Source organism: Tetrao urogallus, assembly GCF_951394365.1.
Source record: "Tetrao urogallus genome assembly, chromosome: 20".
NCBI lineage: Eukaryota > Metazoa > Chordata > Aves > Galliformes > Phasianidae > Tetrao > Tetrao urogallus.
In genome coordinates this window covers 9,022,744-9,040,339 of record NC_136833.1, presented here as the reverse complement: position 1 = coordinate 9,040,339, position 17,596 = coordinate 9,022,744, and the positions used below count along the sequence as shown (strand labels likewise).

General features: G+C 50.2%; 1 protein-coding gene across 1 annotated transcript in view; it reads left to right on the top strand.

The window, feature by feature from the left end:
- MSI2 (musashi RNA binding protein 2) overlaps positions 1 to 17,596 on the top strand; it is a gene marked incomplete at both ends in the record, with an annotated part of 188,644 nt that overhangs the window by 147,754 nt on the left and 23,294 nt on the right. Inside the window, 3 exon segments of the mRNA XM_079544972.1 lie at positions 3,896 to 3,941; positions 3,944 to 4,009; positions 9,836 to 9,910. Of these exon segments, the coding sequence (XP_079401098.1) occupies positions 3,896 to 3,941; positions 3,944 to 4,009; positions 9,836 to 9,910 (187 nt within the window).

The window sequence follows — 17,596 nt, the reverse complement described above, 5'->3', positions numbered from 1 at the left end:
AGGCACAGTGCCGGCCCCCAGCAGGAGGAGCAGCCTCCAGCGGAGCTGTGTGCTGGGGGCACAGGGAGGTCTGTGGCTGTTGCCCTTCCTTTGCCCCAACCATCAGGTTGGGTTTTACTCTGCTATCAGGATCTGCCCCTCTGGAAAGGCTCCTCCTGCAGAAGGGCTGCGCAGGGCTGTGGGCAGGCGGGCTGAGCAGGGCACAGGGCGAAAGCGTTCCGCATCGCAAGGAGCAGCAGAAAGCGGGTGGGTGTTGTGCTGGTGTGAATAATTGCGGTGCGTTCCTGCCGGTGCGTGATCCGGGCGCCTCGAGCGCGCTCTTCTTGTCACTCCCGCAGCACTAATTTTAAAAGCAGCCCACGAGGGAGGAGATGAGACATGATCCTGTCTTGGGACTGACTCATCGTGCTGCTGGTGTGCCTGCAGATTAATTACCAAACCCATGCAGGAGCAGCAGAGCCTGCACACACGTATGTGACAGCGTGCTGCGTCGGGGCTGACAGCAGCCAGCCTTCCTGTGCCCCTGGCCCTGTGCCTTGGTTTGGTTTCTCCCTGGTGTTGTGCTGTAGGGGTGCTGGCGGCCCGCTGTGCTCTATAGCACTGCTTTGGCAGCTGCCCCACACCGGCTCTTGTCGGCAGCCGCTCCCTGGCCCGGCTGCAGCCTGCCTTCCCATGCAGGTTATTTTTATCCCTCCCGTTCTGCCTCTGTTGCCATCCATAAAGCTTAGAATGTCAAGTGTAATATTAAACGAGCGGTGTGCAAGTGAAAGGAAAATGCCAGAGAGGTATTTAATAAATGGAAGGCTGGAATTGATGGGGAAGATCATGGGTTTTCTCCAAACTCTGAGGACGGGGGAATAGATAAAACCAAAATGAAATGTCCCCAGAATATTGTCATTATTGCCAAAAGAAGCCCAGTTTTGTAGGGGGTGCAAAAGTAGCTGGAAAAGGAATGTGATGGGATCGTTTGCTTTGAGATCTGTGCTGTAGCAGAGTCGTTCACATCCCAGGGTGATGTGAGTACCTGGGCCTGGACCTCTCTGCAGCTGTTGTGAGTGGGCTTCCATGGTGCAGGGCTGACATTGTGCCCCTTGCCCCACGGTGGGACCCACTGATGGTTGTGTTGTTCTGGATGGGCCAGAGCTGCTTGGGCTCTGCCAGGACCGACAGCCTTCGAGCTGTGGTTGCAGCATGAGTTACGCTGCGTGCTTTGGGTTTCCATCCCAGATCCGTGCCCAGCTGAGGACATGCTTGACAGCGGTCGCGGGGCAGCACCGCTTGTGGCTGCAGCTCTCACTGGTGCTCACATTGAGGGGCAGCAGGGCGGCCCAGCCCCGGCTAACCGCGAGGCCAGCTAGACAAAGTCACCTTGTCTTTGGGTGGTAAAGCAGATTTTTGTGCGCTGTGAATCTGGGAGTGCTCTGCTTTCCCTGGAAAGCTGTTGGCCGTGTTTTTGTGAGCTGTCGTGGTGCTGCGAGCTGACAGCCCGCCTTGTTGCGCTGGGTGTGAGAGGCTTTTCACTCCCCATCTCAGCCATCCTGGGCTCTGGTGGCTCTGACTGCTCATCTGACCCAGGAGCACCCCGGCGCGACGTTAATTCTGCCAACTAGACTAAACAAAAACAGTGACTTTTAGTTTCCCTGCTTTTTTTTTTTTTTTTTTTTTTTTTTTTTAATTTCTTTCAGCCTTAAACCATTCTTTGTTAGGCTGCTGAAACTGGAGCACATCCCTCGTACAGGGGAGGTGGAAAAAAATCTGGAAATGATTAAGATGTGCAGAAATGCTGAACTAAAAGCTTGTGTGTGATTCAGGTTTGCATGCAGCGTGCCCACATCGGGCCGGCTCCTGGGCAGCACAGAGCTGGGCAATGGCTGTGCCATCAGCAGATGCAGAGCATGGCCCATAGGGCAGCCTGCCTGGGCTCTGGGGTCCCCGTGCTGCCCTGGGGCTGCGCCGTCCCCAACCCGAGCAGCCCAGCCCTGCACATCCTGTCACCCGCCCCACACAGGAATCATCTCAGCTGGGCAGTAACAAGTGTTTCTGCCCTTGCTATGGGGTGTGTTTGTTTACGAGGCTCAGAAATTATTTCTTTTTCCTGCGGGTGACTCTTTCTTCTCCTTTAAAACCATGTTAAAACTTCTTTGCAGCTCAGTACCGTTCCCTTTATATCCTCATGTGCTGTGAAAATCATAAATTAAGCCAGTCTTTCAGGGAGCAGCAGTAGGCTGTTTCGTGGTTGCAAAAGCTAATTACTGGGTTATTGTTTCTAACGGTGCTAATCCAAACTTCATTTTCCTGTTAATTGTCCGTCCAGCCAGGCTACATTGTTTTCATCATTCTGAATATTGCAGTGAGAGCAGCTGTGAGGTGTAACCAATGCCTCCATGACACTGTGAGTAGTGGCGAACCCAAAGGATGTGCTGAGAAATGGGATGGAGCACCTCTGGCGGCCACCCAGTTGCAGTTAGAGAGGTTAGATTGGCACAGGGCTGTTGAAGGACTCTGAGCAGCGCACAAGGGGCGGTTGGCAGGACGTGGCCGAGGTGTCGGCGCAGCTGGTGCCGGTGCTTCAGCTGCATTTGGGCCCCTTGCTCTCAGAGGCAGAGTTGTGGCACGTCGCTGCTGCAGGGCCCGCTGAATTCCCTGACAGAGCTTTCCGCTCCCTCTTCCTTCTCTCTTTACCTTAATACCAAGGCCTCCAATGTGCACCGTGGTGCTTTCCATCGCATGGCGTGCCACTGCGGGGCTTTGCTGCACTACCCCATCTCTTACAGCCCTTCCCCACAGTTCTTTTAAGGACCTCAATACTTGTTGAGAGAAAGGTGGAAAAGGAGAACTTGAGAGGAATTTCACTCCAGCCTTCCCTGGGTTCGGGCAGTTTGCTTGCAAGAAGTGCTCGTTCTGACGGTGTTGGCAGATCTGAGTGCTGTAACACTGAGGTGTGTTGCAGGCAAGCGACGTAAATACGATCTGCACAAGATTTGCAGCAGAAAGGGGAGGAGTAGGTGGTTTTGTTTAAAACACTGCCATTACAGTCAGTTAACCTTCATGTTACCTAAATGAAAATTGTATAAACCTGAAATTTTCGCTGATCAGGTTGCCTAGAAACAGGCGGTCGGTTTTCATAAGGCAATGAACACACAGCCACTGATAGGGCTATTAGGAACGGAGATGTTCAGCCACGTTATCCAACAGCCCCGGGCCTGTCTGCTGCTGTCACTGCTCACCCACCGCTGCCAGAGGGGTTGGAAATATGGGATGGTCACAGCCCATCCCACAGGGGCAGTGGAGTGGCACTCATAGGTGTCCAGCACCCTGCAAACCACTCCCTGGAGCTGGCTGGCCCTTGGACTGCTGTAGGGGCTCAGGAGGAGCGAGCAGAGGTGATTGCTGTGGCGTGGAGGGACTCAGAGGCAGCGGAAGTAACTGAAAGTGAAAGAATGCAGATCGTTTATTAATAGGGTTTACAGAAATTTTCTGCTGGGCAGAAATATTGATTCCTTATTCCTGTTTTAAAAGGAGCTTTTTGTAATGATCACCGAGAGTCGTTCTGTGCTATTGATTGTAATAGAGCTGTGCTGAGGACTTTCCTCCATCCATTCCACGCCTGCAAAGTGTCACTGAGAGAAAACGCAGCGCGGGTTTTGCTTCCAGGACCGCAGCAACTTCTTCAGTCAGCTTTTCTGTCGTCCTTACGGCGCTGGGTGCGCTGAAAGAAGCACACGTGTGCTCTCCTAAATCCATTCATACTGTTCAGAAAGTTCATCGTGAGGGGGAGGCGGTGGGGGCAGGAAAACGCTAAAAATAAATCTCCCCCCTTAAGTAGATCAGTTCTGCATTTGACATTTACATGGAATTCATTTGCATCTCATTTGTACGTGTTTCTGCTCAATAGGTAGAATGTAAGAAAGCACAACCTAAAGAAGTGATGTTTCCACCAGGACGAGAGGAAGGGCGCGCGGATTGCCGTACACCATGGACGCTTTTATGCTGGGGATGGGAATGTTGGGTAAGTGTGCCACCGAGCGTCTGCCAGGGCTCAGCCCATTGCTCAGCACCCGTGTGGGGGTGAGCCCCAAACCTCAGCAGGGCTGGGGGGGAAGAATCCCGTCGGTGGGAAATGATGAACTGCCCCCTCCCTGGAATATAAGAATTTGCATTTAAATGGGTGTTTTAAATAGCCTGTTTCAGCCTTTCTCGCAAAATAGAATGATGAAAGATGCAGTGTGTTCATTCTGACTAAAAGTGATCTCTCCCCTTTTTTAGAGGAGTTCAGTCGCACATTATTCCTCTTCTTTTAAAGGTATCTTTGGCAGTTCGGCGTAGATAATTGAAAATCTTGCTGGCTCTTAAATGGCACGCAAGGTGGAGAAAGCAGGGGGATGCATAACAGCATAGGTCACAACAATAATTACGAGTTTCAAGGAGATGGAATGGTATTTTGGTCCAGAGTATTGTGTCCAGAAAATACTAATTAAATGGGATAAATGATATTTAATGGCAAAATTCTATTTGTGCGCAAGGTCTATTTAGTTATAATTGGTTCTCATTTGTTTTCTGCCTGGGTGGTTCTTCTTCCTGTATAGTCTGACAACCCCTTGATATTCCGTCCTCAGATTTGCTAAGCCAAAATGCTGCTAGTCCATTGCCAGTGTCCTTTTGTAAAACCCACATATTGCCAACCTTCTGCTCCCTTTGTGTTGCTGCACCTTCCCTTGTCGCACACAGTAAGGCACAAGGGGGGCAGCTGGGGGTGTTCTCAGCCAGAAGTGCCCCATCTCAGCCCACAGTCCTTCTCCATGGCCCTTCATGGGTGCTCTGTGGCTTCTGCCCGGGGTGGCAGAGCAGCTGGAGAAGGGCAGGACAGTGCTCACCCCTCCCCTCCAGCACCGTTCTGCTGAAGGCACCCAGCGGCTGGAGCAGGGCCTGCACACTGAGCTGCCGTCAGGGCAGAGGATTTGATTCCTGTGAAAACTGGGCTGTTCTGCAGAGATGTCTGACTTCAGGCACTGCTTGATTGGATGGGGAAGAATTTCCCTGCCATGTTGGCATTATCTGAATTAATGACACTTCTCTGTGTGGCCAGAATGATTAGTTGCTGGGATGTGTAGTTCAGTTATTTCAAGCCAACATCTGTTTTTCTGCTACACCACCACCCTGCCCCGAAGTGTCTGGAGATTGCATTTTATGGTTAAAATATTTATCTTATTCAAGTCAGTCCCTCTGTAGGGCACTGCTGGTGGTCCAGGAGGTGCAGGTGGGTGCTCCTTGCTGCACCGGCACAGCCTGGGGGTGGGAACCAGGGCAGCAGCCCCTCTGCCAGAATGGAGGCAATGCTGGGAGCAGTTCTGCAGCTGGGCTGTGTGCCAGGAACCTCAATGGGAAGCTCAGCCCTCGGGAGTGCGCTGGGAGTGATGGCTGCCTCCTGGGGAAGAAGATGGCTTTGGGCTTGAAGAAGCAACAGGGGAGTTCTCAGCATGTGGATCATCTGTGGATAACTTTCAGCTGGGTTGTGTACTGTGGTCACCTGCTGCATGGGGTTGGCTGGCCAGTGCTCCTCGCAGGGCAGCCCTCAGTGTGCTTATTAGATTTTAAGCCACAGTGGCTTGCTCAGAATTGCTGATTGATTTATGTTGAAGGCCAGATGCTTCGTTATCTACTCGCACTGTTGTTTTTCATTTTCTGCTTGCTACAGTGCACCATGTTAACTAAAGACGTGCAAACTAACAGAGCTGCAGCCTGTGATGTAGGGGGCCATTCTGAGCCCCAGGGCTCATTTCGAGGCTGGGAGGGAGACAGCAAGCCCTGATGGAGAACCCCACCCCAGTGTGGGGAGGGCATAATTAACCCATCACACTGTGGAGCATCCGGCACAGTGGGCTGCCAGGACAGTCTGAAGCAGCAGAGCACTTTGCTGAGATCCCAGCGAGGCCGGTGGCAGACTGACTCCTCTCCTTGCTTCAGTTGTTTGACTGGACTGAGATGGAGTGGATGGAAGCTGCTCTTAGAATGCTGTTGTACCTGCTTCCAGGAGCCCTTGTCCAAGGTCACCTTGTCCAGATGCCGTTTGCAGGCAGAGCAGGAAATCAGAGGAGCGAACGCACAAGACAACCCAAAGGAAAGAGTGGAGAGTGACTCCCTCCAAAGCTATTAAGGAAGTTGGTCTTTTTCATTAATCATAGCCTCCCTGAGGAGCCTGCAGCAGCCGGGGTCTAAAGGTGCACAGGCAGCCGCTTCTGTGATGATTTGGTTGATTGGAACAAAATTAAAGTGTTCTTCTGAAAGGATTTTTTGACTGTGAGAGTGCAGGCAGGCTGAGCCTTCTGCCAGGCTGCTCCTGGGCTGTCTCAGTCGCTGTCTGGTGATGAGAAGCACACATCCTCGGGGAGGCCAGGAACATTAATTAGCCACTCTGCATAAAGAGTGGGCTGGAGCGTGTTCAGTTTGTGATCTCCTCTCCCTGCCTGCCCACCCAGCCACAGCATGGCAGCTCATATGTCACAGTGAGCAGTGCTGTGCCCCTTGGTGGGCAGCACTGTGCTCAGCTGGACTAGAGCAAGTGGGGCCTGAAAGCTCACACTGCATCCAGGAGACCCTGCCTGCCGGTCACGGTGCAGACTCATCACCCAGGGCCGTGTAGGTGCTGCTGTGTTACCTTCTGCTCTCGGGGGAAAAAAAAAAAGCCAAGAAAAGTGAAGAGGGACAAAGAGAAGAGCAGGTGGGCTCCATTCCTCTTCCCTCCTGCTGGCAGCAGCTGTGTCTAGGATGGAGTGCTGCCACGTGCTCAAGTTGGAGCACCAGGCACTGAGGGTGAGCACTGAGCACTGCTGCACTGCACTGTCTGAGCTGGGGCCCACAGCATCAGCTTCACTTGGCGATGGGTACCTTGGGCTTGCTGGTGTTTAATTTTGAAGTAACCTCTCCAGAGATAGAGCACAGTCTGTAAGGTTTATGCTCCGAGACTGCTGAAATAATGTCTGATAGGAACACCAAATTTCAGGAAGTCTCTGCCAGGCTGCTTATATCACTGCGCCAGGCAGACCAGGGCTCTGCATTACTGCACACGTTCAGGTGAGGTAGGCTGAACTCATGCATAAAAGAAGCTCGTGCCCTTCAGAGAAAGTCATTCCTTTTTTCCCTCAGAGTCTGTCTGATAGAGCAGCAGCTGGCTGTGAGGCAGGCTGAGGAAGGAAGCCCTGTATTGGACACAAGCTTTCTGCAGGACCTCTGGAGCTGCTGGCTTCTGCTGGCCTTGCACTGGGACAGATCTGCTTTTTTTCGCACCACGGGAGCGCCTCTCTCTTGTGGAGATGATGATTTTCTTGAATTAAGTGTAAAAGCAGAAGTCCCCAGGTTCAAAGCAGTCACTCCATGCATCCATACTTTAGCTGTGAGGTTTGTCCATCCTGGATCACAGCATCTAAACATGGGGACCATGCAGAGCCAAGGTCCTGGCTTGGTGTCCCACCACCCTGGTGACCTCATGCCATGAGCTCAGGCTCCAGGCCCGCAGGTTCCTGTGGGCACAACAGAGGGCTGGGCGCTCTGCTCCATTTCCCTTTCAGTGACATGCCTGTAGTGACTGGCCTTTACCCTGGGCTTTAATACCAGTGGTGTTGTGGAACTCTCTCATAAACTGTAAGTGAAAAGGTCAGTGTTGATCTGTTTGCAGCTGTTCCTGCATTGGAAGCAGAGCCTTCGCTTTCCTTCCCCCTGACAGGACACTGACCTCATGCTGTGGCAGTGGCAGTGCTGGGTGTTCCTTCCAACAGAAGCATCGCTGTGACTGCTGCTGCTCAGCACAGTGACTGCAGCCATTGCTGTCACCTTGCATAGGCTGCTGGTGTGCTCAACCCACTGCCTCTGGATGACACTGTGGGGTCAAGGAGTTCGGCATTGTCAGCGTGCTTTGGGGTCTTGGTTGGAGCAGGCTCCGGGGTCTTGCTTGAGAAAAGGCAACCTGGGCAAAACTTGGATTCTTGGGTTACAGTGGGGGATAATCAGAGGGTTGGGTCATTCTCTAGGAGTACTGAAGCAAATAAACTGTTCACTGCCCAGCATAGGATGACTGTGGCATCTAATGGAAATGGTGGATAGGTCAGCATGGCCGTAATTTGGCTTGATGAAGCAGCCACATGGGCCTGGTGTTAATGCGCTATTGATATTCAGCCAGCCCATTTCCCCTGCGCGGATCGGGCTTCGACTCGTTAGAGCAGAGCGGGGCACTGCAGCAGTAAATGAAGAGGAAAATTGAAGTAATGTTGTATTGTAAATTTATGATTCCATCTGCCTGACTGAGAGAGTGCTGAGAGCCGGGGATACAGCTGAGACCCCCCCGGGCAGCCCCTGCACCTCAGAGGGAGAGCAGTGCTGCCGCAGGGCGGTGGTGGAGCTCGCGGTGCTCGTAGGGGTGTTGCTCACTTGGCAAATAATCCGTTTGTCAGTGCGGTGGTAGTGGAGGGTTGGTTCTTTTTTGAAAAAAGGGAAAAAGTTTTGTGAAGCGTAACTCTGAAAGATCTGATTTAGCAACAGAAGTGATTAATTTCGAAGGGAATCCAGCTGCTGAGCTGTGAAACAGATACATGGGCTGAGCAGAACGGACGAACCTCGGGAAGCCGGAGCGCTGTCCTGCGGCTGCCGCCTGCTTTCCCCTGGCTCTGCCTAATGGCTGCATCAGAATTCATCCAAGCACTTCTATCTTCCGGTTTTAGATGGTGATTAATAGCACGTTATATGTATGTTAAAATTGAATCGGAGGGACTTGCCCTGGCAGAAGAATTGCTGTGGGGTGTGGTATGAGCAAGGGTAAGTGGCTGTGGGGACGCCAGGCCTCCTGCAGTGCCCTTAGTGCAGGATGCCTTTGGCTTTGGGTGGAGCAACACCAAACGTCTGCAGATGGTCCTTGGTCCAGAGGGGCCTTTCCTGAAGGCTGGAGGAGTCTTGGTGCACCGATTGATGCTGTGGACACAGGGGATGCTGTGTAGCACTTAGTGCATTAGAATTACAGGAGAGAGTCGCTGTTGGTAAGCGCTGAGCAGGGGATGCTGAGGAGGAGCAGCAGGGCACTGGTGTGCCATGGCCCTGCCCCGCTGGCAGCACCCTTTGCCTTCCACCTGCTGCGTTCAGGTGGGCAGCATTGCTCCTTCGTGTGCTTCCTCCAACATTTTTATTAGCAAAGTGGCCTCAAATGGTGTTTTTCTCATAATACGACTTCAAAAGCTGCCCGAGGTTGGGTGTGTGTGTCTGAGCGATCCCTTTAGGAAGCGGTTCTCATCTCTGGGTTTTACTTTCCTGAAAAATTAAAAGCCTTTGACTCTGGCTCGTTGCTGTGGCTCCTCCAACTCTTTGATGTGTTAACTGTTGTCCTTCACACTCCTGGGATAAAGAATTACTACTACCTTAATCTCCAACTGTCAATAGCTCTGAAGCAAAGTACATTCATTGTAAGCTCTCCAAATGTCAGGGCAAACCTGTGTTATGTGTTTAGCCTTAGCATTTGGCATTTACTCTTCCAGCTAACAAGTATGCACAGTGCTTGGGCTTCAGGCACCAAAGTGCATGTTAATTACAGGAGTGACAGCGCTCGTGCGAGGCGGGTGATCAGCAGCCCTCCATCTCTGGATGCTTCTATTCCAGATGATAATGAAACCTTTCCTGCGTTTTGCATGAGCAGAATAAATCTCATTTCTGCATATTCCCTGTAAAATCAAGTTTTGCCCATCCTCAGTGTTATTTGGCATTGTGTTTATAATTAGAAAGCCTCTGTTAATCTTAAAACATTTTCTCTCACTGTTTTACTTGTTTGTTTATTTATTTTTATGTTTTTGTGATCAAGGTTACCCGAATTTTGTCGCGACATATGGCCGAGGATATCCTGGATTTGCCCCAAGTTACAGCTATCAGTTTCCAGGTACGTACGTTTCATTTGCAGATTCACTTCTTTCTCCCTTCTTTCCTTCTTTAGTTTTTTCTTTCCTTTCTTTCTTTTTTTTTTTTCTAATCCGTAGCTGCAGGTTGAGGCAGGCAGGTCTGCAGGGAGCATCTCACACAACATATTTTTTTGCGATTAAAACATATCTATGCAGACGATATATTTAATACATCTTTATTAACGTGTGAATTGGTACTGGTTATTTGAAAACAAAATTTAAGTTGAAGCGTGAAGCGGCAGAACTGATTTCAGAGCTGTTGGCTCCCTCCGAGGGGTTCTTCCTTCTGCATACCGCAGCTCTGTGCCTGGGCACACAGCCTTGCACACACAGCCTTGCACAGACACACAGGGGCGCACACACACACACACAGCCTTGCACATGCTCCCCACACCATGGTACGTTCACATCCAGCAGGAGGGCCGCTCTGCCCTCCAACATTGCTGCCTCCTTCGGTGCCCGCCGCGTCCTTCCCGGCATCCTGTGTTGTGCTCACTCCCCTCTCTGGGCTCTGGCTCTGTGCTGTGCTCCCCTCCCAGGTCTGTGAGCACTGCTGAGGAAAAAGGGCTGAGAGCCCTTTTTCCTTCACCATAGTGCTTCTCAGGGATGTTACTAGATTACACAGAGCTGTGGCTGCTGTGGTCAGTGCTGTGTGCTGAGTTACAGCGGCTGTGTTGCTGCTGTGTTGGGAGCTAACCTCCCTGCATGCTGCAGCAGCAGATTAAATTCTCGAGCGCTTGTCAGGTTGATCCTGGGTGGGACAGAGGACAAGGAGTAGGGCTTGGCTGTGCCTTAGGCATGTGAGTCATAGATATGGCTGTGGCATCAGTAGGAAGGAGTGTTGCGTGGAAAGGATGTGTGTTATTAACATCCATAGGATGAATGATGTCCTTGCACTGCAGATCTGGTGTCTGCAGGATGAGTAGCATCGAGGCAAGCCGGTGTTAGATTTTTTTTTTTTCTCTATTTCTAGGCTTTGCAGATGCAGCAGTTCTGTGTTATGCTCACCTGCCTATTCCCCACCTGTACTGTGCCCTTTGCACAGCAATGAACGGAGTGTGCTGCTGGGGCAGGCAGCACTGCTGGTGCCCTGTGTGCCCCACAGCAGCAGGGCAGGCTCGTGGGGTTTCTGTGGTGACTGATCTGTGTGAGAGCAGAGACAAGAGACAGTCTCGATAGGTTACATGGTGAAAATCAGCACAGCTCAGGTGGCTTTAATTATAAACATAACTAAAATGAGCGTGTCTGGCTGTTGAACGTGGAGGTGTGTTGAGCTTCAGCCATCCTGACACACGCTGTCCTGGAGGTTTGGGTGATCTTCCCATGATTGTCTGCTTATGTTCACTCTCTTGCAGAGATTGTGGCACAGGAGAAAATCAAAGAGAAACGTTACCTCCAGCGAGTGCTGCACTCAGTGCCAGCCTGGCCATGCTGCCTGCACCGGGGGCAGCTCGAAAACGGGGCTGGCAGGAGAAGCAGCAGCTCCTGGCCAGGCTGGCACCGGGAGCAACGCCGCTCATGGCATTGCGGGGGCTGCTGCTGTGCTGGGGGTCGGGCGGTGTGCAGTGTGCACTGCATGGAGCCGGGAGGGCGCCTGGGGCAGTGAGTGCGGCGGCGCTGGGGGGCTACAGGGCGTTGGGTGGGACGTGGGGTGTTGGGGAGCATGGGCAGCCTGCTCACAGGGTCTGACATCTGCCGTTCTGCCCGCTGGCCCTGCAGCACAGCGCACACAGGCACTTGGGCGACTGTTCGACTGTTCTATCTTCTCCCATCGTTATTTTTTCCTCTAGGCCTTTATAACTCAGCACTTAGCCTCTTCTTTTTATTTATTTATTTTTTACAATCACTCCCCTTTCTGTGTCTTTTTTTTTTTTTTTTTTTTTTAATTTCTGGGACTTATCTTTTCAGTTTAATCTATTAATTTCTGTTCTTATTTCACTTTGCAGACTATTTGCCGATTTCACAAGACATAATTTTTATCAACTAGTTCTTAAAGATGCATAACAAATTAATCGGGGTTTACTACAGTGCTAATGAGAGAGAGAGAGACAGACAAAGCCTGGGTGGTCCATGTTAATATCAATGTCCACTGAGAAATTGCTGCTCTTGCTGGCTGGTTTGATTGAATGGACTTTTTACTTTATTTTTTTAAAGGCTCCATATCCTCACTGCTTTGAGTTTTGCTTTTTATAATCTTTTTTTTAATTTTGTTATTTTTTCCCTCTGCTTTGTTATGAGTTTTTAATGCCCACTTGGAATGTAACTCACAGGGATGGGGAGAGGGGCATTACGAAGGCATGACTTCTCACAAACTTCTTAAGCGTTAATTCTGACCAGGGAGCGAAAACAACGGTTGGGCCTCACAGCCAGCCCCAGAGGGATGCTGGCACTTTGTTCAGCAGCACAAGTTGAGAGCGGAGCGAGGCCGCCGTCTCCTCTTGCTGGGGTTCCAATGGATCAGGGTTGGATTGTCCCCAGCGAGCTCTTCTCACACTGCAGCACCCACCCATGGCCGTGCCTGGCTGTGCCTGGGGCGGCTCTGCCTGGGGCAGCTGCTGCCTCGGGGTTGGGGTCGGTGGCTTCTGTGTGGCCACCACTGAACCGCAGCGTCCCCCTCCTCAGTGCCATCCCCTCAATGCCATCCCCCCGCCTCCTGCAGCGGGCGATGCTTCCACCTCCTCCAGTCGCTTTTGCTTGCAAATTGTGAGCAGGTTGCTTAAATTTGGGCAGGAGGGGCTTTTGCTGTGCTGCTTTCAGCTGTGCTGCACCTCTCAATCTCCACCCAAATGCCCGAACTGCAAACCGGTGATCTGCTGCTGTCCATTGGCTCCGCTTTAACAAGACCAGATTCTGCTGGTTTGGGTAGAAAACACACATGGTATCTTTTTTATAAGTGTTTCTACCTACCTTATAAGTTTGTGAGAAGTAAATTGCATGCTTACAGTAGAACTGTAATGCATTTTAATGTTTGTTAATCCACTTGTTTAAAATGTCGGTGTCAAAGGCTCTGCGATACACGGCTGTGCTGTTCATTTCATTAAAGATGCTTGATGTAACGATTGGTTAGTTTCCTTTTTACTTTTCTGCAGGCAATAGCTTTTTTAATCTGTATGGCTTCTTATTATTTTGTTTGGGTTTGTTTTTTTTGTTTTTTTTTTTTGCTATGAATTGCTTTGCTTTTGTGAACTTGTCTTAGTGTGCATGATTTGCAAACATTTCGGCTATTGTGAATTTTCTCATTTTTTGTAAATAGTCCATCTGTGCTTTTTTTTTTTTTAATGACTTTTTTCCTGTAAGTAACTGAGGTAGAAAATAATAATAAATTGTTTACAACGGATGTGCTGTGTTGCTGCTCTCTTAGCTTTGCAGATTTAATATTTTGGTTTGGATGCACCAAATAACCAGTACCAATGACAGCTTAATAAAAGAATGACACCACCACCACTCCCAGCACGTGAGCCACTCTTGGAAGAGCCTGCAGACGAATGGTTACGTATGAGGTGTGTTGGCAGCAAAAATTAAAACAAAAGCAATGACAGAGCACTCATAGCTGGGGTAGAGCAGTGTCTGCCCGTAAGGTTGCAGCATTCCCAGCAGAGACCGAGGTGGGTTTGAGCACCAAACTGTAGCTGTGGTAGAAATCCCTGTCCAGCACTGGTGAGCAGGAGGCTCTTTGCTGTTTGGAAATGGAAGGGACGATGCGGGCAGTGTCATGGCAGAAAGTCCTGTGCTGCGATGGCAGCATTTGCCCCGAGTGGTGCTGTAGAATGCAGAGCTGCCATCGCTGTGGGTGTCACTGTGAGCCCATCTGCTGTCACTGCCCGGGTGCTGGAGGATGTCAGAGTTGCTTAGAAGCCTTCAGCTCAGGAATTTAAATTTCTTTTTAATTCAGGGTTTGTTTGCTTGTGTGTTTGTTAAAGTTTATTAAAGCCTTTGTATGTGGGAAGAGGTGGGAAAGCCAGATATTATCACAAACTTTCCTGAGCTCCCGTAAGAACACTTGCACCTTAATAACCCATAGTCTGCAAAGCCTGGAGCCTGGTTCTGCGTTGTGCTCCTGCTGGAGACACGCAGTGCGAGGGAGCTGAGTCTGAACGGGGACTTTCCATTATTATGAGAATATTTAAAACCAAGCCAACTTTCTGCTAATGTACAGAGTTCAGTTTCAGAACAGAGTTCAGTTCAGTTTCTTTCCTGATAGCAGTTGCGCACTGCTCACTCATCAGCAGTTGATTCTGAGTAGGATGGTGTCCTTCCCTAAAAGTTACTTCGTGATGCTTACCTGATAGGTGTGGTAGCTGCTTTCTGGGTCAAGAAAAAGAGCTGGTACCAGAGGCAAAGGTAACGATTATAGTAATGACATGCTTAAGGCTGCTTTTGTATCGTCTGAAAGAAAGGGCAGCTTCCTTCCTTACCTCTTTCTGGTACTGAGGACATTCAGCAGTGCTACAAAGCTGTGAGCTGTCTTTGTTCCTGCAGGTCTCTTGGTTCCCCGCTCCTTTTTAAGTAATCTAAGAGAAGTGCAGTAAGGCTGGGAGGAAACAAGCATGTCCATAGTTTCACCTGGTGTGGTGCTGGGTACGGCCTGGCCAGGCTGGGAGCAGGATGTTCGCTCAGCAGAGATGCAGAGCAGCTCCCCTCCAAAGACTGAGCTGTGGTTCTGCCCAGCTGCACTGGCTGAGCTCCATCTCCCAGCCCAACATGCGTGGTGCTGCCAGGATCCCAAGCTCCCTTCTGTTCCCCAGCACCCAGCTGTCTGCTCAGGTGATGGGGAAGTTCCGAAAGCTGAGATGCTGCTTGCATGTAGTTTCCTTGCTTGCAGGGAGTAGTGAAGTTAGTACTGAAGGAGTCTGCTCTCTAACACGCTCTTGTAAAGCGCTGTTACACAAGTTGTAGACTTGTCTAACAAGGAATGTGTTTGTCTGGACATGATAATTTAGTGATCAAACTTAACATTAAGGAAGACAGAAGTTACTGGCAGCTGCAGAATAGGAGGAGGCGATGCAAAGCACACTTGGTGTAGTCTGTTCAGTTAGTGAAGCCTTGTGTCAGCGAGATGCTGAATGAAGCTGGAGCTGCTCTCGCTCCTTTGTCTAACCTTTTCTTAACAGCTTAAAGTCTGCTGCCATCATCCCTGCGCTGCATGCTTTTGTTCACCAAAAAAACACATTACTGCACCTGCATGGCATCAAATGGTTCACAAAGCGCGTTTGAAATCTGCTAGAATCACCTTAATTATAGCTCTTCAGAAGTCTTAGTTTTGCTTCCACCAATGAAAACAAAGGCCATGGACTTGACCTGGTCTAAAAATTAAGAGCTTGGGTTTCTCTGGTTGGCAAAGGACAGGCTGAGGAGTTCTTGGTGCAGCTGCATCCCGGCAGTGAGGAGCAACTGAACTGAAAGAGCAGCTGACTAAACTGAGGAATGAATGTAGCAAAGCCCATGCATTCCCAGCCAGAAGGTACTCCTTCAAGTTGTATTGAGATGATAAGTGTTTTGTTTTGATTAAGAAAAGAAGAATGCCTAGAGCTGTTGTCTGAGCCCAAACAGAGCTTTGGCAGCTTTGCCTTTTATAGGTATCTTTTGTTTATGAGTTTATTTTTTTGTGTTGCACAGAAGTGCTTTGTAGAAATTCGCACCTCTTATGTCCTCTGCCCTTTCAAATAATATCCTGGTGCTGAGTTGGAGGGGAGGCCTTCAGGAGGATCCGCTGATCCTGGTCTGTGGTCCAGCTGCCAGCAGGGCATGAAGAAGGCTCTGCGCTGCGTGCAGGTGCTGGTAAGATTTCCCCAAAGAGCTCATCTGAAGGACCAAAGCATGCCCTGTCCTTCCTTAGGCTTTTCCTTACTTGGTGCCTGAGCAGGAGGAGCACCCTGACTGCCAACCTTGGGAGCCGCTGCCCATTCCCAGCTGCTCACTGAACTGTGCAAGAGCCAGGCTGTAAATATCCACAGCCATTGCTGTGGGAATGAGTGGTCCTAAGAGGACGAGGAGGACAGGAAGGAGCAAACTTCACAGCCTGCTGCTCCTGTGCGACTGTGTGGTGAGCAGAGACCGGGAAATGTAACGGGAGTTATTTACAACAGCTAAGAGCTGTAACTCGAGCAGAACGTGTGGGACAAAGCAGAGATCACCCCATGGAGCAAATGATGCGATCTGGAGATGCCGTTCTGCTGTGAGGGGTTCTGCGTGCCCAGCTGCATGGAGTGTGGCAGCTTGCCTGTGTGGACCTGCAGAGGCTGAGGGCCTGATCCCTAGCCATAAGGCTGTTACAGATAGAGCGAGGGGCTGAAAAAGAACTCGTAGAGGTAATTCTTCATAAAGCAGGAAAACGTTCCAATGTGAATGTTTTTCAGAGGCATTTAGTGATAGGGTTCCACGCTTGTACTGAAGCGTCCAGTCGCCTCCAGGTGCGCCTCCTCCCCAAAGCAGCGCTCTGTCGGCACTGCAGCGCTGCTCTGAGGGCTTCAGGCTGAGCCTCACCATCCTCTGCTCAGCCTGTTTTTGTGACGTGGGTCTGAGCTGCCCAGCAGTGGTTCCTCCAGCCCAGAGCTGCAGGGATGTGTTGACCACATGGCTGTGGTGCAGCATCAGGAGTGGCTTTTGCTCCTGGGACCCCGTACAGGGTGCAGAGCTGCCGGCCCTCTGCTTAATCATCTCTCTGCTGGAGCTGCCTCCCTTACGCTCTGGTTCTTCCAGCTCCAGCTTCCAGACGTGGGTTTTTCTTATGTGTTTTTTCATAGCCTGGGATCCGTCTTTTAATAATACTTACCCAGATAGTTTAGATCATTCATAAAAATTTAAGCAAGCTGTTTAAACAAAATAGCTCATTTTCCATACCATCGAAGCACTCAGATGAGGCTTTAAGCAAATCAGCGCCGCTTTGCTGAACTTTAAATACATGCCATGATGCTCTTCCCTCCACCCTGCCCTGTCTGTTAGCAGCAGGTGACAATTCAGCGCTGCTGGGCTGGGGCTGGGGGAGCCCACAGGCATTCCTCCTGCTGCCAGCCTTCCTCTTCTATAGACCTTGTTTATTGGATATCGATGGTAAGCATTTGGCTCTGGGCTTTAGAATGAGAAATGCTTTCAGTGGGGCAATCAGCTTAGTACTAAAGAGAATTACTTGCTTTTAGGAAGCGATTTAGTTGAGATTCTCTTTCATGCACATGAGCTGCTTTCACCTGAAGCTCATAATTCCCTGTGTTTTACCAGATTAGGAAATTAGGGAAGATTACGTATGAAGCTGAAGCATTGGGTGGTGGGAGGTGCAGTGTTTGTAAGTCACAGTTGAGGAGCTGAGTGGATGCCTTAAGGAGAGTAAATAGACTAAGGCAGCTAGCGGCCCTTGCTTTGGTTTTGGGGGTTTTCTTTTTTTTGTGGCTTTTGTTTTTTTGTTTTTTGTTTTTATATGAATACTTTACTGAAAACGAGCCATTTGCCTTTGAGAACTTCCCCAGTTTTCTGCCTGGTGAAATAACTGCAGAAGGGTTATTACACTCGAAATGACACGGAACGATAATTTGGAGACAAACAAGGCTTTGTCTCAGCGATGCATAAAGTAATTACTGGGCAAAAGTGCATCATTCTCGTTTTAAAAACCGTGGCCTGAGAGCGGTAAACAGCTGAAAAATGGGTCGTTCGCTGTACATAAAGCGCAAGTGCCA